The sequence below is a fragment of the Nyctereutes procyonoides genome, unplaced genomic scaffold (genome assembly GCF_905146905.1).
Source record: "Nyctereutes procyonoides isolate TBG_1078 unplaced genomic scaffold, NYPRO_anot_genome, whole genome shotgun sequence".
NCBI classification, from domain to species: domain Eukaryota; kingdom Metazoa; phylum Chordata; class Mammalia; order Carnivora; family Canidae; genus Nyctereutes; species Nyctereutes procyonoides.
Genome location: NW_026575141.1, coordinates 15,814,817 through 15,838,539, shown reverse-complemented (window position 1 = coordinate 15,838,539; position 23,723 = coordinate 15,814,817). Strand labels below are relative to the sequence as shown.

At 40.6% G+C, this 23,723-nt stretch overlaps 1 protein-coding gene across 4 annotated transcripts in view; it reads left to right on the top strand.

Moving 5' to 3' along the window:
- Positions 1 to 23,389, top strand: part of CDK6 (cyclin dependent kinase 6) — a 247,730-nt gene extending 224,341 nt beyond the window's left edge. For all 4 annotated transcript variants that reach the window (XM_055307291.1, XM_055307293.1, XM_055307292.1 and 1 more), the window contains exons 6-8: positions 1,345 to 1,395; positions 7,363 to 7,498; positions 13,171 to 23,389. In XM_055307291.1, coding sequence (XP_055163266.1) covers positions 1,345 to 1,395; positions 7,363 to 7,498; positions 13,171 to 13,317 — 334 coding nt within the window. In that variant the 3' untranslated portion in view covers positions 13,318 to 23,389. The remainder of the gene's footprint in view (positions 1 to 1,344; positions 1,396 to 7,362; positions 7,499 to 13,170) is intronic.
- Positions 23,390 to 23,723: the final 334 nt, after the last annotated feature.

The window sequence follows — 23,723 nt, the reverse complement described above, 5'->3', positions numbered from 1 at the left end:
TTTAAAGACACCTTGGACATATGCAAAGCAGTCTTAAGTACAGAATCCCATAGGCACCTGCTTGTGAAAACACGGGTTCTCTATAAAGGGCTCTTCACACTGTCTCTGTGCCATTTCACCCTAGAGGCTCAGCTGTAGGGACCATCTATGAATGTAGAGAACATTAGTAACCAAAAAAAAAAAAAAAAAAGTATTACAATTTAGTAATGAAGCAGATAGGTTTTGGAGCAAGGCAGACTTTGTTTGAATTTTAAGTCTGCATTTTGTTATTTGTCCTTAAGTAAGTCATGAAACCTCTCCAATCCTATTTGCTCATGAGAAAATAGTAATAATAATACTACCTTTCACCTGAAATTTTTGTGAGAATTAAATGAGATAATGTTTGGGGAGCACATGGCATTATGTCACATTCAACATTAGGGTTCTAGAAATAATAGCTGTTAGGATTCCATTTTTGGCTTTTCTAAAATAGATGCATAATATTTATAACTGATATATAGCATTATAAAAATATGATCCCTGGTAGTAGGCTATAAATATTTTCTAAGGCACATTATTGTTGAAAAATATGTTTGCCAGTCATTGATTAAGGGGTTAGGAAACCTATACATGTGTGCCATAGGAATATATTAAATATTTATTGACCGAGCATCTGTTCAGGTAAAGCACTATGACAAAAATCAGGAGCAAACTGGAGAAGTTCGTGCCCTTGAGGAGTATTGATCCACTTGGGAAAATGCCAACAATGTCACCAAGTGAGCTCATTTAATTGCCAGTTAAATGCTCAGTGTACACACTGAGAGGCTGTGTGTTCATAATCAACTCTGAAGCCCATAATGATGGCTAATATTGTAAGAAGGGAAAGTGATAAAATCAGAAAAATAGATCCAGAGGTATGCCGCTGAAGCATCAGGACCCATGGGAAGACGGAGAGCCCGCAGGAAGTCCTGTGATAGCAGAGAGATGAGGGAAAGGTGCTCAGAGAAGAATCTGATCAAGAACAGTTTCAAAGAAGCCCACGCACCCCTCAGTTCAGACAAGGGCAGTGAAGCATTCCACCCTATCACAAAGTTAGGTGGAACTTTGAAACTAGGGCCTGTATATGCAGTGAGCGTGAATAGGATACCCAGAATGATGATAGGACATGAGAGCCAGATACCAGCAGTTACCTAGGAGGGATCCTTCCCGTGAAGTCAAACGCAAGGAAAATTTTCATTGACCAGAGGAAAGATGTCTCACCCTTCAAGAATGTTTTGCTTCCTGTAAACAATGGTAATGACCAATATGATTGAAATGTAACCTGAGAATATTCCCTATTTAATATGTATCTTTTTATTCTTGTAGGCCTCTTTTTCGTGGAAGTTCAGATGTCGATCAACTTGGAAAAATCTTGGAGTAAGTAGTAATTGTAATTTCACGTTGGCATTCATAGCATTAAAACATCTGCAGTGCCTTTCCTCTGACATTCATGTAAAATGTTTATCTTTTGTCTTTCCTCCCCCATGCTGCTGCCTCAGTGTTATTATTATGTGTATGGTGAGTGGGGCCATGGCAGACCTGCTGTTTTATGCAGAGCCCATCATGGCGTGTGGCGTAACCGGTCTGCTCTGGAAGCTTGTGTGTTGCTCATGTGGCTCTTTTAACTGATCCTCCTTCTCCACTTGGCTGAGCTCCAATTCTGTAATTCAGATGTGTTGTCTGCTTGGGGCCATTTCACATGCATCCACCATCAGAGGTGGGGCGTTTGGTTGCCTGGTAACCCATCCTTGCCCACTGGGCTTCCTGTTCCCATTGACTATCCCCACTGAGTCATCTAGATTGGTTTTGCATTGTTTTGTTTTGGATGGTATGCTACACTACCCATTTTTCTTTGGAGCACTAGAAGTAAGAAATGAGAATCCTAGCCCCTCATTGTATGTCTGTTGCTACATAACTTTGCAATCTTGAGAAAGTCATTTAAAACGCCCGTAAAGTACTTACACAGTGCCTGAATGCTTTAAGAATGGCAGCTATGAAAAAAAAAAATGGCAGCTATGATTATAATTCATCATTAATCACTTAACTTTTTTGTTCCTTAACTTCTCCTGAGTCATGAAGCTTCAGACGTAAATTGTAAGATCTCCTTTCTTGCGCTCAAATTCTTTGGTTCTAATTGTCGTCACTTATCTTGTTGATGATTTGCAGAGTTGCATTCATACCTACATGTTTGTGCCTGTGGGCATATATATGCTTTCATGTTTCTAGAATGTTGAGACGGGGCTTTTCCTCTCACAGTGCATAAAGAATGGCATACTCTTGGGATACATGATGCATTTGCCAAGCCCCATCAGAATTGGAGTGAAGTAAGAAAAAAGTGGGAGTTCTAGAACCAAAAATAGCCCTCATCATTGGTCTGTAACATTTTATAAAAATCCCAGTGATTTTTATGTTATTTTCAGTCCGTCAAACTGGTGAAAACTACCCCTAAAGAAAATAATTAATTTATTGATACTATCTACTCAAGCATGAATACTGAAGACGGTTGAAATAAACCGGGAACCTGAATTTGTTCTTTAAGTGACTGGAAAGCTGTCTACTAAACTTGTTAGTACCACCGTGGAATCAGAACCCCGTGGCTTCAAGGCCTGAAAAATATTTGCTGGTTTTATTGTGTGGGGCCTTCCCTGGTCCAGGGCAGCTGCTGAGACTGCCACTCCTCCTCCTCTTCTTCCTCCTCCCCCTCCTCCCCCTTCTCCAGAAGATGGACAGATTCAGGACAAAACTCCTGTTTTCTTGCTCCTAGGTGTCAACTTCTTTGTTCATACAATGATGAACCCCCATCTGTTCTTCCCCGTTACTGTTGAATATAATCTGTGTGCAGTGAAAACCTTGTTGAAGCAGTAACTGGGACAGTCAGACATACCAGTGACTATGTTAGAAGGAATAGTGATCTTGGCTGAAGACAGCTTGCCAGCCCTTGAAACCCATCACCACCTTTTCCCTGTTGATGTCACCTGGGCACTCTGTCCACCCGGGATCTGCAAACTTGTTAACGTTGTTAGTGCCCCTCAGTATCTGAAGCCGGTGAGATGGACCCAAAAGAACCTCTGGCAAACATGTTTGACTTGCTTCCAAGGGAAAACCAGTTCTACTTTTGGCAAAGGCCTGATACCCCAGGTTGCCAGCACAAAAGAAGCCCTAAAGTTCTATATGTTTTATGCCTTTAGAATTCACTTCTTGGTTTCTGGCCTTGTTACACTGAAATTATGTTCTGTTTACTTTGCATTTGTTACTTTGGCACAAAGAAAAGGGCCAATGCTGCACCCTAGTGTCATTTCTAAAGTACTTGAAAAATGATTTCTGTCCCTACTGCCATTTATAGATTTTGTGCCATCAGTCTATTTTGTGCCATCAGTCTTTACAAGTGTCAACTTTTAAGGCTTATATTCAGCTGTCCAAATACTGAAACTTGATGTAAGCACTTTTTAATGTATCAGAGTTTCACAAGACTCATATATGGGCCATAAAAGTTCATACTGGATATTAAAGTGAAATTTTGGGGGGGGTTGGGGGGGTTGTTAGGAAAGCCATATTCACATTCTCTTATGGGGAGAAACGTTTCTGTATTTAGAAAGATTTATACTTTCAAAGAACAGCAAGTACTTTGAAAATGAAACTGAATGCATTTAGCTCGTGACATTTTAGAGCATTTTTCAAAACAGAGTCATAGTTAAATGGAAACAAAATATTGGATTTGGAATAAAGGAGAGCTGGGTTCGCTCTCTGTGGCTGAACTCATTGTGTGTGACTTTGGCAGTTGATTTCACTCCTCATCCCTTCGTTTCTACGCCTATAAAAAAGGAAGTAACAACTGACCTACACATCTCATGAGATCATTATGGAATCAGAGGAGGTGATAGATTTTAAAATACTTTTGAAAGTTATTTATATAGGTAGCTACGTACACATATATGTATAATTATACACCACACATACATATACACACAGATACTCTTTTTTGCTTTTGGCGTTCAGCTACCCATATCACCAGATTTATTTCAATATAAATATATTCTAAGAAAGATGTTTTAAAATATTTGAAATTATTACTGTTTTTATAATTGATTTCTAGATGACTAGTGATGATATGCAAAAAATGATATAAAAGTGGCTAAGAAGCTAAAAATGAAGGAAATTATTAAAGTTCTTTCATAAGCATTCTCTTTTTCTTCTTCTGCCTATCCCATTCTTTCCAAGCATATACATTTATGTCTTAATAATTAATAGTGGTATCTTTTTTCTTTTTATTCTTATTCTAAATCTCGCTTTATTAAGCAAATTTGTATATTGCCCAAGTTGTCATTTCCTCTCACTTGTTCTGGTAAATATGTCCATGAATCTGCCTTTCTTTGCCTCAACAACACGGCTCTCCTAGCATGTCCAACAGATGTAGGATTTCAGTGTCTTTCCCCAGACACCCATTGACAGGTGCAATTATGATCCAGGTGTCTGTTCTTCCCAGGGGAAGTGTGGGACCTGGGCTCTGTTGAGGGAAGCAAAGGGGGAACAAAGCCTTACAGAGAACCTGTGACATTCCTCACCACATCTTCTGACACCTGGAAATCCATTCAGGAGAACACATTTTCTCAACCTTTGTCCCAATGAGTGCAGGCCAAGGAGAAGACCCTAATGCAGGCTGGCACCATTTCTAACTGTAATTGAAATATTTGGGGGGATCCCTGGGTGGCTCAGCAGTTTCTCACCTGCCTTCAGCCCAGGGCGTGGTCCTGGGGTCCTGGGATCAAGTCCTGCATCAGGTCCCTATATAGACCCTGCTTCTCCCTCTGCCTGTGTCTCCACCTCTCTCTCTTTCTCTCTCTCTCTCTCTCTCTCTCTCTCTCTCTGTCTCTCATGAGTAAAAAATTAAAATCTTTTTTTTTATTTATTTACGATAGTCACAGAGAGAGAGAGAGAGAGGCAGAGACACAGGCAGAGGGAGAAGCAGGCTCCATGCACCGGGAGCCCGACATGGGATTCGATCCCGGGTCTCCAGGATCGCGCCCTGGGCCAAAGGCAGGCGCCAAACCGCTGTGCCACCCAGGGATCCCAAAAATTAAAATCTTTAAAAAAAGAATTTTGGTCAGGGGCCACCTGACTGGCTCAGTTGGTAGAACATATGACTTGTTCTCAGGGTTGTAAGTTCGAGCCCCACATTGGGTGTAGGATGACTTCAAAATAAAATCTTAAAAAGAAAAAAACGTCTAGTCAATTTAAATAGCCATTATATTCTGTCCACTAAATTAAAACATTTTAGTTTGGAGTTAATCAGAGTCTATAAGTGAGATACAAGTTCTTGCATCCTCTGATTTCCCCTGTTCAAACCTACTTACTATCTATACATAAACTTTTTTTTTAAGATTTTATTTATTTATGCATGAGAGACACACAGAGAGGCAGAGACATAGGCAGAGGGAGAAGAAAGCTCCCTGTGAGGAGCCCAGTATGGGACTCAATCCCAGGATCCAGGATTGTGACCTGAGCTGAAGGCCGATGCTCAACCACTGAGCCACCCAGGCATCCCTCTATAAACTTTAAATAGTATTTCCATAGTGTAGGGACACCTGGGTGATTCGGTCCATTGAGCAGTCCACTCTTGGTTTCCATTGAGTCATGATCTCAGGGTCATGGGCTTGCCCCCTGCCCCCTACCATCAGGCTCCGTGCTGAGTACAGAGTCTGCTTATCTCTCCTCCAACCCCAACCTCCTGTGCAAGTGAGCCCTCTCGAAGAAGAAAAGAAGAAAAGAAGAAGAAGAAGAAGAAGAAGAAGAAGAAGAAGAAGAAAGAAGAAGAAGAAAGGAGGGAGGGAGGGAAGGAAGCGAAGGAAGGAAGGGAGAGACAGACAAGGAAGGAAGGAAGGAAGGAAGGAAGGAAGGAAGGAAGGAAGGAAGGAAGGAAGGAAGGGAAGGAAGGAAAAGAAGAAAGAAGAAAAGAAAGAAAGAAAAAGAAAGAAAGAAAGAAAGAAAGAAAGAAAGAAAGAAAGAAAGAAAGAAAGAAAAGAAAAGAAAGAAAGAGAAAAGAAAGAAAATCTTTTTTTTTTTAATTTCCAGAGTGTCTAAGTTGTGGAAAGCCACTGACCTATTAATATTTCTGAAGAACCTCAAGTCACACACCAATAGGACACAGTTCATATTTTTAGTGTGGTAATGATGCATTGCCTGTGCATTTTAGATTAATAACATTATTTTCCTCATATGATAATGAATTATCACTGTAAATCATGATTGTTAAATAAATAAAGACACTGAGGCTCACAGAAGTTAAGTAATTTGTCCTTACCTACCAGTAAGTGGTAGGTGCAGAATTTGAACCCAGGTCTGTCTTTTCCAAAGCCTGCACTGTTGTTTTTTTTTTTTAATTTATGTTTTGTATTTGAATATAGTTGGCACACAATGCCTGTGCTGTTTCTGTATCACTTGATCCTCTCTCCACGTTTCTGATCCCAGAATAATTAGGGGAAACCTAAATGATACTGTATTTATTGTTTGCTGACTTTGGAATACCCTAAGACAGTTTTGTAGCGTGCTTGGGTGGGTCAGTTAATCATCTGGCAGCTTTAGATTTCTGCTCAGGACATGATCTCAGGACGCTCAGGTCTGTGCGTCCGGCTCTGTGCTCAGCATAGAGTCTGCTTGCCCTCTCCCTTTGTTCCCCTGCCACTTGCTCACCCTCTATCTCTAAAATAAATAAAATATTTTAAAGTAAAAAAAAAGTTTTGTAATATAAAATATATATAAATTAATTTGATTTGATAAATTATAAAACCATTTGCTGCAGATTAAAATACCTTTTAGCCTCTTTTTTGGTCTGATTCTAATGTATGTAGTTACTGTTTGGGGAATTATTCTTTAACCAAAAGTGCAACCAGATTTATGTGTTAATGAATCATGCTAGATGAGCATCATAAAAACATGTGACTATGAGAGTGTTAAATCAGAACACAAAAAGCACTCTTGGGCACAAAGGAAAATATATGCCCATGTGGGCCTCCTTGGAATATATAGGTCCTATTCTGTCAGTATGTTAGGACTTACTAGTAATATAATATTTCCTATTTCTGCATCATCTCATACATTTAGTATCTGCCACCAGAGTGATCTCTTAGGTCTTCCCAGTGAATTTTACAACTCTGTGAGATCGTCCTCTAGCCTGTGTTCACTATATTGCAGTAGGACGGAGATGAGCGTCCTGCCGATCATACAAGCGAGGAGCTCCCTTGGCTCTGTGTCCCCTGCCTCCTAGACTTCACCATCATCCGGATTTTGGTGGGAAAATAGCTTCAGCATAGCAGCTAATGCGTATGTTCACACATGGTTCTTTTGTAGCGTAATTGGACTCCCAGGTGAAGAGGACTGGCCTAGAGATGTCGCCCTACCCAGGCAGGCTTTCCACTCAAAATCTCCTCAACCGATTGAGAAGTTTGTGACAGACATTGATGAACAAGGCAAAGACCTCCTTTTGGTAAGTTCATGTGGTACAAAGTTGTTCATATGGTGCTGATGAAAGACATGACCTGTCCACTGGGTGGTCTGCTGGGTGGTAGGCACAGCATCAGGTTCAGCATCATGTGCCACAACCACACGGGGCAAAAGGCCATAATCTCTCTGCAGCTTTCATTTCCACACCTGCAGCAGTTGGTGGCTTTTGATTCTAGAATGTCTTCGTTTCTTTTACACAGAGAAAGGATCTGATCCACACACTTTCAATCTGCCATCTTTTAAATGTTCATTTGAATGCAGCCTTTGAAGCATCTCAATTCATCTAGACATATGCTTCCAATAAGTATTGAATGTGCCATGCATATATAAAATACCTCACTGAAAATAAGGACTTGTATTCTGAGATTGACACTAGTAATACTTGGCCTTATACATCATTCCCTACACTTAGAGGACAGAACAATAGATAGAGGAGTGTACGTATTGAGCTACTCCTGGTGTTCAGAACCCAATGAGTAACGAGTATATCCTTTAACTACTGACCAACAGCTTTTGCTATCTAGCCAAGAAAGTGCTCCCATTTTGTCAATGTATTCTAAATTTCAGATAGAGACCTAAGAGTCTGTGGGTTTTTTGTAGAAATATTATACTTTAGGGAGTGCCTAGATGGCTCAGTTGGTTGAGCATCTGCCTTCAGCTCAGGTTATGATCCCAGGGTCCTGGGATTGAGCCCCGTGTCTGGCTCCCTGCTCACCGGGAAACCTGCTTCTCCCTCTCCCTCTGCCTTCCGCTCCCCCTGCTTGTGCTCTTATAGAGCCCAGCCAGCTCTGCTTTCCTCTCCCCTTCAGTGCTTCTTTTCAGTAGTACTATCTGCTCCCCTTAATTTTGGCTGGCCCCTTGACTATCAGAACTGCAGCTAACTCTTGGATCCTCTCAGCTCCAACCCCCACTGCTAACATTTGCTCTATTAGCATCTTCTACATTAGATTCCTAAAAGGAAGAATGTGGCTGATCTACCTCACCTTCTTGCCAAGCTGTGATGAGTTGCTGTCCCAGGCCTGGTCACCATTCCTGGTCCAGTCAGCTATGCTGGGAGACGGGAGGGATGATATGTTCATGAAAATAGGGCCACCATCAGCTTTCCTTTTCAGCAAGAGCGTTGAATGGAATGCTTCTCTTAGAAGAAGATTCTGGACAGGCAGTCACAATGACAGTTTTCATAGTGAAGCATCCCACTCCTACAGCCACTGGGACACCCAAAGACAATTCAAAGTACCTCCTAGATCCAACATCAGTAGAAATCACCAAGAGGAGCTAAAAATGAAAAGATTGCAGACAACACCCCTTGCTCATTCAGTGTCTTCCACTAGTGGTGATGGCCTTCAAAGTCAGACCACAGGGATCCCTGGGTGGCGCAGTGGTTTAGCGCCTGCCTTTGGCCCAGGGCGCGATCCTGGAGACCCGGGATCGAATCCCACGTCGGGCTCCCGGTGCATGGAGCCTGCTTCTCCCTCTGCCTGTGTCTCTGCCTCTCTCTCTCTCTCTCACTGTGTGCCTATCATAAATAAAAAAAAAAAAAAAAAAAAAAAAAAAATTAAATAAAAAAAAAAAAAAAAAAACAAAGTCAGACCACAGAGTAGCGCTAAACTAGAGAAGGAGCAAGAAACAAAGAAGGAAAGGAAACAAAGAAACTACCAGGAAGAGAAGGAAGAGAGTGGACAAGAAAGAGATTAGAAAAACCAAAGGAAAGGAATAAGAAGCAGACCCAGAGACATCAGGATTGGAGGAAGAAAATTAAAGCATAATAATCCATGGGCATTCAAGGAAAAGACACCCCAACACCTCAAAGCTCAGAACCCCCTTCAAGTTCTCACTATTTCCTGCTAGAGGTACACAAGATAGAACTAAAAAACAAAAGAAAGAGAGCTGTGCGGTCCCAGCCAGGCATCTGAAACCCCAGCAGTACTTGTCGCCTCTATTCCAAATTATTTAGGAAGGATGAAAAGTGAAAGGTATTTTAGAAAGTTGTTTTATTTAAGAAACATCACTTAAATGGTTGAGCACTTCAAGAATTGTCCTTTGTTTTATCTCAAAGAAAAGGCTGACACTATAATGCCTCAGCCATGTATGTGCAGATATCTACACTGACATTTATAAATGCTCTTACACGTACATACAAGTAGTGCACAATAATAAGACAGTTCAGGGGGAAAATTATTTTTAGCAACTGAAACCTACCCATCTTTGTAAGTTTTATCCCCTTCATTCTGGTCAACTTGAGAAGCTGAGTACTTATTCCAAATGTAATGCTCTTGCTGAAAAAAGTTTGAGAATTTTCTGCTGTTTTCAGAGCCTAGGGTACATATTGGAGAGGGGAGGGTGTATTCCTTGGATTAGGCTATTTTTGCTACATTACAAACCCAAAAGTCTCACTAGCATACATCAGTAAGCATTTATTTCTTGCTCATGGCTCTGCAGATTGGCAGAGACAGCTTCCCTGCAGCCTATAGGTCAAGTACAAGTGTTCTGCATGTGTCTCATTCTGGGACCCAGAACAAGAGGGACTTTGGCTCCCTGGAGCATGTTTTTCTCACAATAGAAGGTGGATGCCCCTAGAAGGGCAAGCATAAACACAATGGCCCCATGGCCTGGCAGAGGCTTGGAAGAGGCACCCTGCTGCTTCTCCTCACATTCCATTGACCAAAGCAAGTTCTGTGGCCAAGGCCAACTCTAATAGAGGAAGGAATACTCCTCCTGTGAAGGCAGGGATGGGAAGAAGGAGGATATGTGCTGAAAAATGATCCAATCCATCATAGTATACAACTCTGGACTAAATAGCAATTCCAAAAGCTCATTTTATCAGTCCGTTATTTGGCAAGTAAATTAGATTTTCTCAGAGAAACAATATTCTTAAATAAGATTTTGAATTATTTCTAAAGTTATCCAATTGCTCAGTTGAAGTAGAGCAATGATAGAGCTTAGCCACCATCTCTAACAATATTTCTATATGACATATAAGGTATTAAGATTTCCAACCTGAGATTCTCACACATTTCCACGTTAGGCTAAGGATTTATCCTTCTCTCCACCCACTTCCCATCTCTAAGCCATCAGGATAACTGTGGGGACAGGCTTCCTCCCAGACAGTCCCCTAGGACATGTCTCTATCCTGAGCATATTCCCACAACTTTTTTTTTTTCTTCATTCCTATGTCCTGGAGATTAAACTGGCCGCTTCTTTTTCTAATGTCACTACCTAATTTTCTCCTTCCTGGACTCAGGGAAGACAGACCAGGCTCAAGGATTTTGCCCCTGCTCTTCTGTGCTGAGAAAATACAGCCCATGCAAAGCTTTTTCAAGATGTTTATTGCTATTAGAGACAGTAGGACCATTCTACCAACCATCTCTTTCCTCTGCTTGCCCTTTGGTTCTTTGGTTTTCAGGAGACAGACACTATGAGAGACTGGCATCCAATGACATCCAAGGCCTGGTGGGGAGTTCAGGAGAAATAAAGTTTCAGGGGATCCAAACATTGGCTTGGAAGTGTATAGAGAATATAGAATTTTCTACTCTTGAGTGTTTTTCTAGGTCCGTAGCATCCTACGAAATGTTAGAGGGCATCCTAATCCAGATAGGACCTGACTGTGACTCTGAGCCCCTTGAGGGCAAAGACCCAGGTTAAATAGAAGAGGTCAGCATAACCGTGGTATGTGCCATCTTTTGATTACAGAGAGGGCTGAAACTGATAGACATTTCCAATCCCCGGCTCACTTCAGTGGGCACTGCATCACAAGGATGGAGGGGCTGGAGGAGCTTCTCTGCTACTTGTGTCTTCCTGGGCAATGGGGGGGTCTTAGTCATCCTTCACTCGTCCTTGCCACCTGCTAGGCACTGTGGAGGTGTTGGTGGAAGGACAGGAGGCGAATGTGAGGAACAGGATTATCTGGGGGCAGAGTGGAAATGGAACTGGGGTTAGGGAAGTATTCTGCGTAACTGATGATGAATGGGCACTTGGGGAGCAGAGACGGCTGCTCCAGAGGTTCACCTTCACCCCCTCTCACCTTCCACCTGCACTGGAGTCGACAACCTGCTGGAGAGTTCAGTACCTGAACTGAACCTGATGGACGTTGCTGCTGCCCATATGGCACCAGCACCAAGACTTGACTAGAGGAAGGTGTCACTCCCTGCAGACAGTGCAGCCCTGGGGGCAGGGTGCATGGCTTGCTGGCAGATCCAGATCTGCAGCACCTGGGTTTTAGCCCTTAACTTGCCACCTCCTTAGTAGAGAAAACCTTTATTTCCTGGCATAAAGTGTTTTTCCTTTTTTTGTTTCTTCTGTTGTTATTTTGTTTGGGTTTTGATGTTAGAAATCCTGATGTCAGAAACTATTTCTATCACGTAGTCATGAGCCTTTTACCCCCTTCCATTCCCAACTCACCAGTAAACATTGGGGAAGAATAAAAAGTTCAGGTGACATCTCTGACTATAGCACAAAGTTTGCTAGCATTAGAAAAATCACTACCTAAATAAGGTTGTATACATGCTACAATAACAATACCTTTTAGCAACTCCTGGGTGGCTCAGTGGTTGAACATCTGCCTTCAGCTCAGGTCTTGATCCCAGGGTCTGGGATCGAGTTCCGAGTCGGGCTCCTTGTGGGGGACCTGCTTCTCCCTCTGCTAAGTCTCTGCCTCTCTGTCTCTCATGAATGAATAAATAAAATCTTAAAAATATATATATATATTTTAAAGGACATAGTATGAGTTGAATAGAAAGCCCGGGGAGCTAACAGTCCACAGGCCACTCGAAAGCTGTTGCCTCTTCCTGAAGAGCAGTTTATACATTGAGGACATACATAAGATGGCTGTTGTCTGCATTTTGTTTAGTTTCCCTTTTTTTTTTTTTTTTTTTAAGATTTTTTTTTAGGGCAGCCCGGGTAGCTCAGCGGTTTAGCGCCACCTTCAGTCCAGGGCCTGATCCTGGAGACCCGGGATGGAGTCCCATGTCGGGCTCCCTGCATGGAGCCTGCTTCTCCCTCTGCCTGTGTCTCTCTCTCTCTCTCTCTGTGTGTGTGTGTGTGTGTGTGTGTGTGTGTGTGTGTCTCCTGAATAAATAAATAGAATCTCAAAAAAAAAAAAATCAAAAAATAAATAAATAAATAAATAAATAAATAGAATCTCTAAAAAAAAAAAAAGATTTTTTTAAAGATTTTATTAATTTATGCATGAGAGATAGAGAGAGAGTCAGAGACATAGGCAGGGGGCGGGGCGCAAGTTCCCTGTGGGGAGGCCCAGGCCCCCAGGATCAAGCCCTGAGCCAAAGGCAGATGCTCAACTTCTGAGCCACCCAGGCATCCCTTTTTTTTTAGAAGATTCATATATTTATTTGAGAGAGAGAGACAGGGTGAGCAGGGGAGGGGCAGAGGGAGAGAAAGACTCTCAAGCAGACTCCCCACAGAGCACAAAGCCTCAGGCTGGGGCTCAGTCTCACCACCCAGATCATGACCTGAGCTGAAAGCCAAGAGTTGGCCACTCAACCGACTGAGCCACCCAGGCGCCCCCTAGTGTCTCCTGAGTAGACATTCATTCTCATTGTAGAACCCCAATTCATGACAGTGAATTAATCCATAACTTGTAAACACATTCTTTAAATGGACATGTTTTAAGTCAATCGATTATTTTTTTCTTTATCACAGAAGTGCTTAACATTTAATCCAGCCAAAAGAATATCTGCCTACAGTGCCCTGTCTCACCCATACTTCCATGACCTGGAGAGGTGCAAGGAAAACTTGGATTCCCATCTGCCGCCCAGCCAGAACAGCTCAGAGATGAACACAGCCTGAGGTCCCAACTGCCACCTTGAGCTGATCACCCGAAGAACACCCGTGGGGGCTGATGCCATTCCCCCCCACCCCCACACTTGAGTAAGCCCTGGCAGAGCTGCTGAGGATCACTGGCTGGGGACCTTCTAGTGGCCATCTTCTGGACGGGCTCTGCTTCTCCATGGAAACCGCCTAGTTTACTGTTTTGAAATCAATGCAAGAATGATTGCAGCTTTATGTTCATTGTTTGTTTGTCTGTCTGTTTGTTTGTTTCAAGAACCTGGAAAAATTCCAGAAGAAGAGAAGCTGCTGACCAATTGTGCTGCCATTTCATTTTTCTAACCTTGAATGCTGCCAGTGTGAAGTGAGCAATCCAGGCACAGCTGAGTTATGATGTAATCTCACTGCAGCTGCCCGAGCCTGATTCGGTACTTTTGAGCGAGAGTGTGTGTGTGTCTGTGTGTGTGTGTGTGTGTGTGTGTGTGTGTGTGTGATTCTTGAGCTCTTAAAGTGTTACTTTCTATAAACAAGAAGAATAATTGAATTTTAAAGACTCAAAGTGACCTATAAATAACTGGTGTCTGTTGACTAAAGGTGACTTACCAGAATGGGCTTCTCGAATTAGAAAGTTGAACCAATGTCCTCAGAATCTCTTTTATGGCCAAAAGTAGTAAATTTGCTAGCAGTAAAAGATTCACTATCTAGATGAAGTTTTATACACACAACAAAAGGAAAAAAAAGGCTAGTGTCTTTTAAGAGACATGTCTTTTAAAGCATAACATTCTGTTTACTCTTCAAAAAGCTGAATTTACTCCTTATAAGTCCATTTTAACCTGTATTATATGCTTTATTGTGTCTTTTAAAAGATACCCTATAAGCTTTTTCTTACTTACTATAGATTTAGGGAGTACACCTCAAATAGGTAAAATTGTCAAAAAAAATTTAGAGAAAGCCTTTATTTCCTGATTTAAAATCTATTTCCTTTTTAGGTTTTGTTGTTACTTTATTTTGGTTTTGATTTTAGGAATTTGTCAGAAACTGTTTTCTGTTCTGATCTGGATAGTAGTTCTGACTAGAGACAGGAATACCATTTAACTTTTCTCTATTACACTGTACTTTTTCTACCATGCACTGCCTTGTTTGCAAAGTATCCATCTTATCTATCCCCCAGGGCCTCTAATATACATTACTACCATTAAATAACTATTAACAGATTGCTTAAACTTTTCCCATGCATCTCTTTCTTGCTTTCTTTCAATGAACCTTTTGTAAATAGTCAGATTGTGGCTTATGGCTCCAGTTGTGTGATCCTAACAGGGTCCTGAATGTTCTTGCTCTGATGCGATCTTCTTACCTAGCATTCATTGTTGTTACCTAAGCAGTGAGTAGAGGACTGGTTCTTCTCTATCACCAGCACATAGATTACTTTAAACTGTTACTTAGTGTTTTATGATTTCTTAGAATATGTTGTCAGTGAAGAATCAGAGGGGAATATCTTTAACTATTTTTTAGAAATATATATATTTTACTCTATAAAATGATCTTTTCTCCATCCCAAGGCTCTGCTTGTTTCTAGTGCCTTGTGCATACTCCTGCTCTCTGCAGAGCCAGCCTGACCTGGGCATTGTGAACAGCTTTATTTTTGTTTCTTGCCATTTTCTCTACTGTTCTTTATATTCCATGTCATCTCTGCCTTATATGTGGTCAGTGCTCAAAGACACAGAGATTAAGTATCTTTTTGGAAATTTAGCTGTCTTTGCTCTCTGACTCATATTTTCAGTGCATGCAAGAGTTAGACCATGTTTAGAGTTAGGGTTTTCAAAGAATGAACATTGCCTCCCTCAGTAGAAAATGTTCCAGATGATGTTTATATATCGTCGAGCCTTACTGAATCCTTCATAGCTCAATACTCTATACTACCATCTGGAACAAGAGAAAAATTAGGAGACTTTTCTACTTGCAAGCTTTTTGGGTTGGGAATTACTCTTTTTTTTAATATATATATTGTTTAACATTTTTCTAACCCAGTAACTTGAAGAGCAAGAAGATTTGTCTAAAGCCAGATAGGAATGAGAAGATGGGCCATAAGAATGCGTAACGCTTTTCTTCATTGTTGACAACATTGATTATGTTTTGTCATCACTGTAAATGCTTGAGATATAATGAATCCAGAGCATTTGGGGCAATGTCTCCCTGGAACAGTGAATATACTGCCTTAACTTTGATCAGGGGTCAAAATACAAAGACATTTTTGCTGGGGCCTAGAAATTGAATTTTTAAACTCACTGCACTGATTCATCATGTGCTTTTTAGTTAGTATCCATGGTTAGAGTGGACATAACTTGCATTCTTGCTTTTTTTAAGTTTTTCATAAGTTCTCTCAAGAAAAATGCAGCTGTTCTAAACTGGAATTTTTCAGCATTCTTGAGAATTTTAAACAAGTGGAACACTCCACTTTATTTCTAGCATATGCTTTAGGTTCATTTCTAAGTAGTGTTTATGAAGAAAACTTAAAGCACAAACATTTCAGCATTGGATACTTGGCAAATTATCCTTGGAGAGGCAGCAGGAGGAGGGCACCTCGGTCTCTCTGAACTTAGGAGTCTGACCCCAGATCTTCCATCTGTGGTTCTTGGAGTTGAGTGATTCCCCTCTTTTAAATCTGGGCTCACCAGTTCTGAAATTCAGATCCCACACAAGCACCCTTGCCATTAGGGCACTTGGAAGCATACAGCCGCATAGGAGTTTACTGAATACAGCTTATTCTTCTGTGACGTATGGTTTCAAACATTTTTGCCAAAAGCCAAGCAGTGGTTAGCTGAAAAAGTCATACTGCCCCAGGATTATACTGAAGCAGCTATAAGCAGTAAAAATATGATGTCAGATTGAAAATCACGTTTGCATTTCTTACTGAGGACTGGTCCTGGAATGTGCCTGATAGTTTCTATATGATAGCTGTTCTGGTGGCCCAGGCATTTTGAAAACTGTTGTGTGGAGTAGAGTTCTAACCATCCCTATTAAGAATAAAAGAGAAACCTGTCCATTTCAGCATCATAAGCTATCATGGCAAAGGTAAAAAGGCCCCAGTTTTATAACCTTAAAAACAGAATTTCCAAGAGCTTGTAAGAACCCGGTGTGTTGGCCCCTCCCACTTTGTCTCTCCTTTAAAGTAGATAGAAACCCAAGAAGCAAAGAACCTGTTTTGGACAGGAGCTCCGAACCATTTCATCCCTCTGTGTTCTCATGATTTTCTCTCAGGAATCACACACTAGAACAGCACACTTTTCATTTAGCCCAACGTGTGTTACTAAAAATAGCTCAAAGTATTTACCTAAGCATAGAATTTCATCTTCTTTGTTTTAAGTAAAAAGGAAAATTTTGGAACACATGGGATATCTTAAAGAAAATTTGTACCTCTTTACTGGAGGTTTATCATTGGACTCCAGAATGCGGTACTATCCATCCCAATGAAAAAAACCTAAATAGTACCAAACGTTTTGAACTTTAAATTATGTATTAAAGTTGAGCTTTTAACTATAGCTGCTTCTCTTAAAAAGTGGTGTCTATTAAAGTCAATAATGGCAATCCTCATTCCATTATGAAAATTAAAATCATGTAAGCTTCCTAATAGCACAAACTAAATATTAAAATTCTTCTCTTCAAAGAATCACTTCTTTTAAATGACAACTGGACTGTTTTTATGATAAGTACAAGAGAGAGTGTCTCACATTTTTCAAAAGCAGGCTTTTGTTGCATAGTTCGGTCTAGGAAAGAATAACATTAAGTTAATAAGCCACTGTAATTACTTAATTATGTTGGTACAGAAACTATAGAATATTTACCTTGGAAAGAAAATGTTGAGACATTAGAAATCCTTAGGTATTGGCAGAATTCAAAAGAATGCATTTTTACATTGTGACACATAGAAACAGTGTATTTTATAAAAATAAAGATGTGGTGTGATTTCTAAACCTTTTAAAAGTTCTAAAACAGTGGACAACGGATAGAGGAAATTCAGGAGAAAAATGAAGGTATTTCAAAGAAGGATAGTTTCAAAGTTAGATATATTTTGAAGGATATATATTTATTAACAAATATATTGTAAGAATCTATATTAAAGTCACCTTGCAACTGAAATTGGTACATTCAAAAATATGTTTAATGGAAAAGCTGTTCCAAGCAGTTGCCATTTCAAAGGGTGGCCTGAGCACACTAAACCATCTGTATTCCTTTCTTATTTCATGAGAGGAAGCAGCTACATGAAGCTACACTCATTATGCAAGCCTAAGAATGTTCACTGTTAAGAGAAATAATAATGCGTTTTTAAAAGGCATATATTTCCTATGCCACCAGAATTTTTTGGAAAATTGTGAAGCCCAAATCATGTGCATTCAATACATTCAGATATTAGAAACATAGCTACATGCTCCTTCTCCACCATGGAAACACTTCTTGAGGCTACCAAAAACCTGTTGAGCAATGTAAGCCCCCAGATATTGAATAGTGGTGTTTTCCTCAAAAGCACAAGAAAATAGCATTTTCACTTATCAATGCAATTTTCAACCTAGTTGTGTTACATACCTATATCTCAAGCATTTCTAACTTGTACTTTTTCAGAAAATAAACCAACATATTCCTTTGGCCTTTTCTACCATCTGATGTTTGTATACAACAGAAATGGAAAAGGAGGAGTCTGATTTTTCAATGTTTTCCTTTTTCTCAATTAGTTTCTGTTGGTTTTAATGAAGTACGAATCAGCTTTTCAAAATGTTTTGTATTTCTTAGCATTCCCGGGGAGTTTAGATAAATGAATGAACTTCCATTGACATATTTATGTTTCCTTGATACTGGTGCTCTGGCCTTTAAGAGGAAAACAGAAGCCTCTTGAAAATTAATACAGGCTTTTTTCAAGCATCTACATAAATGTTTTTACAGTAATTTGAAGGTTATAGGGTAGGAAAGGGAGATGATTTTTCTTGCAAATGCCCGTTTTAAAATTCACTGTACTGTTTCATTCTTGTTTTATTCCATTATACTCCACAAGGTGGCACTTTTGGGGGGGAGGGGGGAGGGGAACAATCTGAGCAAGGCTAAAGAGGTACTTCTGAAGACTTGGTTCTAACTTTATTTTTCTGTATATTCTACTCTTGCTTAGCCCTTGTTTGTCAGAATGATTAATAATCTTCATAACATTCTGGAACCTCAATATTTTAGCTGTTAGCTAGGTTCTGAACAATTGTCTGCAAGTAAGTTCTTCTTGAGAGTGAAGAATACACCCATTTTGATCATTTAAGCGCATACAGAAAGCCAAGCCAAGGCATGGTATTTTTCAAGAAGCATTTTTTTTTTTGAGGTCCCTAATTACCTTACTGTTGCAGGTGCAGAAGCTACAAAGATGGACAGGCTTACTCGTTAAAAGGCAACACGCATCTGTGACTGGGATAGTTTTGTTAGGAGTGTAAAAACTCCTCCAAGTGGCCTCAGCCAAAATACCTATGCCTCTGTTTGCTCTTTTCACATTTCCTCCTATGATGGCCTTTAGACATTGATTAAAATTGTAAATCCTCATTTAAAAATCAGATGAGTAGCATAAGTAACATTGGTGTTTAAGGAGACAAAACTATTGTTTTCTGAAGAACTGCCATGCCAAAAAACAGAGCCCTTAAATTCTAAAAGACCCGGTAATATTTTTTTTTTTTTTACATCTGTGTGATCACAAGTGTAAATTCACAAGAAACTCTAATTTAAAAAAAAAAAAAAACCCTCTCCCAGCATATGAACATAATAATCCAGGAGGAGCATATTTGCATAAATCTTTAATTTCTCCACTTGGGACGTTCTTTGGCAGCTCTCTCTATCTCCATACACCTGTGTTTTAGTTCGCAGGTCTGCTCAGAGACTCACTGTCCCCCCGACCCCGAGATGATTTTAGTTAATTTCAGAAGTCCCTTTGCTAAGTGTTACAGAAACTGAGGAGGAAGGCCAGCGCAGAACTTTTCCGTTCCTTAGCTCGGCACCACCGAAGGCAGCTCACCCCTCCCGAGTGGCAGAAGCCAACGGCACCCGCTTCACTTCCCGCAGAGTAGCCGGCAGGCAAGTCTCCCCACGTCCTGCTGCTGCAGGTACCGCGCGCTCCAGGGGCGGCGGGGGCGCCCGGGGAGCCCGGCCTCGTCCCTCGGCCAAAACCGCCCCCGTAGGAGGTTCCAGCCAAGCCCCTAAATGGAAGGCCGAATTCGGACCTCGCGTTGGTTGCCCGTTGGGCCGGCCTGAAAACCTGGGGCGGGGCCGCCTGGGGCCCGCCCGCCGCCCACCTGTCCGAGGTCCCGAGCCCTGCTGCTGTCTCAGAGGCATCTGTTCCGCGCTCTTAGGAAGCCAAACGTCCCTAGAAGCAAACGGGTGTCTTCTGTGCATAAATAAGTACAACACAATTCTTTGAAAGTTCGGGTATAAAGAGATGCTGCTCTGTATGAAGCGTCTACCAGGCATCTCTCAAGCTCTAAGCTCAGCTTTTTTTTTTTTTTTTTAAAGAGAAGATGTATAATTACAGGAAAGATTTTTTATTTTTTTATTTTCTATCATTCTACATATATGATGGCAGAAGATACGTGTGGAGAAGTTTTGTTTTGAAAATTTTGAAATTTATTTTCCGCTTCGGCGAAAGCTCCTCTTTAGTTTCTAATTTCTTCCTTTTCTTTTCTTTTTTTTTTTTTTTTTCTTTGTCAAATAGTTAAAGATATGCAAGCAAATTATCTCCCGGAGTAGGAGATTTTCCTGTTTAGAGGATCTTTTGTGTGAATTGTTTCATCAAGCAAATAACCCTTTCTCTACTTTAGGAGTTTGGATTGTCAAGTATAGGTTTCCTTAATTAAGGGGGCACATAACTGTACATATTGCTATAAAGAACTATGACTGTAGCACTAATGAGCAAGCATAGAGCCACACACAGTTATTTAATTTCTAAAGCTCTGTGGTTTCTGGCCAAATTCCATTGGCATGCTTAGGTTACAGTCCTGAAGATACCCGTGGTACCCTTAACTTGAAAAATTCTAATCTTAGGTGTTTTGAAATGCAATAATATGTATTAGCTAGCAATATTGCTGTGATCACCAGCAACTCCTAATTTAACCTCGAAGTCTCTGAATAATGAAAATAGATCCCAGCAGTAATACATTTCTTGAACTGCCCCCCAACTACATTACATAGCTTCTCATTTTGGTCCTGTGTTTGCAACAGCTACACGTGAATATTACAATGCCTCACTTACTTTTGTATTCATGTGTTTTACTATGACCAGTAATAAATATATTAGTTAGTACATGGAATGAATAGCAACTACCCCTAGAGTCAGCACTTAACAAGTTGGGGAATTTCTATTTCAAGTTGTTCTACACTTGCATAAATTATTTCTATTGTTATTCATGTATGTTATTTATTTCTGAATCACACTAGTCCTGTGAAAGTACAACTGAAAGGAGATGGCATTAGGATTTGCATTTAGTGTTTATTATCATGGTCTTGATGGAGCTAAGTAAATTAAAATTAGACTAAGCCCCCAGATAAGCTGCATGCATTTTAATATGATGGGTAGAATTTAAGTCTGTAGGTGTAGTATTTTTGTGTCTAGGTGTTTTATCATTACCTAAAGGAATTAAAGCAAAGGACTTTGTAGTTCTTTTGTCAAGTATCCATATAGTATAGTGTGAAAATACAGAAAAAATTAAAACCAGATAGAAAAGCATCAGAATCTGCCTTAATTTAGGAACTCCGCCAGACGGCCACCAGAGTAGAAGCCAGGCAGAGACAGGTGCCTGGGTGGTGCCTCCTCTTTCTGGCCTTGAGAAGAAGCTTCCTTCCTGCGATCACGTGCCTTCATAGGTGTCATGTGCAGTAGTGGGAACAGGTCGTACTGTTGCAAGAACAGGGTGAGAGTTTTCTGTAGAAGCAAACTGTCAGCTTGTGCCTTGGGGCTTCCAGAATGTGTGAGATGGAGAAATTCAAGTTTCTGTGCTTCAAGCAACTGAGTTTTGTACAGAAGCAATTCAGTCTGGTAATAAAAACAAAGATTGCATGTACAGTACTCAACAATGGCTTTTAACAACCAACAGTTCCCAACACCTCAGAAGCTTGTTGCATTTCTGGTATTTTAGGTTTTGATCTGAAGGCTAATTGGCAAGTGTTTGGTATAGAAGAACAGGATGTGTTAAGAAAAGCACAATATTGGTTCCCATAGAGTGCAAATTAGAACTAGAGGGTTTTATGGGATTTTCATGTCAGAGATGTGTAAATGCATGTTCTCACTGTAGAATGTATTAGTATAGTGTTTCTGCATTCCCATAGGACTTAGTTAAAACTTTATTCCAGGTTTTCAGCAAGGCTGTCATACCCAGTAAGCTTTTTCGTTCGTTTGTTTTTGGGACTTACTCTTATAATAGAAAATGTGTTAAACGTAGAAAAAAAAATCGTAACTTGGACATTTGACTTGTTGGTTTCTGTGTTTGAAATCACGGTTCTGGAGATGTAGAGACTGTGCATGTGCATGTCAGATACTAATCTAGGCTGTGTGAACCAGCCGAGATCACCAATGTCCTCCCATCCTCTGTATCCTGTCTCCATCCAGGCCCGTCTGCGTGGTGCTCTTTATCCTCCTGGCCGCCCTTTGGCCGTTGGGGCCAGGTGAGAGAGATGCTGTAGGCATCACAGGTGTGCCTGCTCAGGCTTGGCCGCCACTTCTACTTGACCTTTGGCTGGGCACAGAGTGTGCCCGCAACACCAATCACAAATGCCCTCTAGCCTGTTCGTGTGCATCTTGATTTTAAAACCATGTCTTTCTACGGAGCATTCAATTTTCGGCTGTGGTACAAAGAGAAAAACTAAACAAGCCTAAAAACCACATTCCAGGCTGCTGTTTTCTATCCATCCACAGGCCATAGTTTTACTGTATTTCTTCATACTTGAAACTCATTCTGCTATTTTAATATCAGGGTACAGACATATAAGGGTGCATGTTCCTTAAAGGTGCAAAATTACTCTCATTCCGTTTGCTCGAATTGCTACAGAATGCTGTTTTGGTGCTTTGGGTTGAGCAGGTCAAAGAAGCAGTGTGGAAAATCACTGCCTGGAACACAGTCTTACAAGAACGTTGGCAGATGGCTTGGTAGTAGATGTTGCTTCTGCTCTTTTCTCCATACACAGCTTGAGATTACCACCCTAGCTTGTCAGGTTCATCTGAGTATCCTTTCTCACAGAGTGCCAAACCCTGTGCCCCCCCCAAAAAATGGGGGTGCAGTGCAGCTCTCTGAAAGCAGAGGCCTTCCTAAGTGCCAGATCATTTAGCCCCCAAAGAAAAATGGCCGTGGGTGTAGACAGGAGCAGAATGGGAAGGGCTCTCTCACTCTAGTGACCATCCCTCCACGCTGTACAGAAAGCTCTGTACGGGGGGAAGAAAAAGAATAAAAAAAAAAAAAAGCTTAACTGCAAAGTTACCCCCTTCATAGCACCCTGAGCTAAATGATCTTGCTTCTTTCCCTTTAGGTAGATGAAAATACAGGTCAGTTTATCTAGACTCTTCCCACCGGAAGAGGAAATTAGAAAAGTAGGTTATTTGTATCTTGTAAAATATGTAATCCAAGGACTACCAAAATTTACATTAAATCCCCCATCAGTAGCAATCTGTTTTAAAAAGTAGCTCAAGTTAAAGATGCTCTGACCTGAACTGCCCGAGGTCAGGGGCAGCCGTTCTAGCACGCTCACTCTGGGACTCCTTGGGAGAGCGACAACTACCAATGTTGACTTTGTTGCAGTGGCAAAGATAGCATGTCAGACGATTCAGAGGGTTGCAGATCACAAATCCTTTGGAAACTGGATGTCTTACTGGGTGCTAGAATGCAAATTTAGGTATTTATTGTTGGATAATGGAATTCATTGTTTTTTAAGAATTAGTGTTGAAATGTCACTGTCCAGTTCATTGTTTTCACTTATGCACAAGCTAAATTGAAGCAACATGACAATGGTTTGTATATTTGTCATACCTTTTGTATTTCTTACAATAAAAATATTGGTAGCAAATAAAAATAATAAAAACACCAATCTTGGACTGCTTTCTTGGAAATGAATCGCTATCGCTATCACAGCTGTTTTTCTTTTTACCTAATGTAAAATGAATATAATTATGGTGAGTAAAGTAACTTAGAAATAAATAGCGAGTTTTAGCAGAATACGTTTTAAACTTTTACTTTTCAGGTTTCAAATGCTTTTAAAAACTAAATAGCAGTTCATTGAGCTTAAAGCTCCAGTAACAAATGTTAAAGCTTGAAATAGTTGACTATGCTAAACTCTGACAACCCAAAACCAAGTAAGGCATGGCAGTCCTTTCCAAAGCTTGCAGATGGGGACCTGTGAAAAGGTTTGTGTAACCAACTGCAGATAAC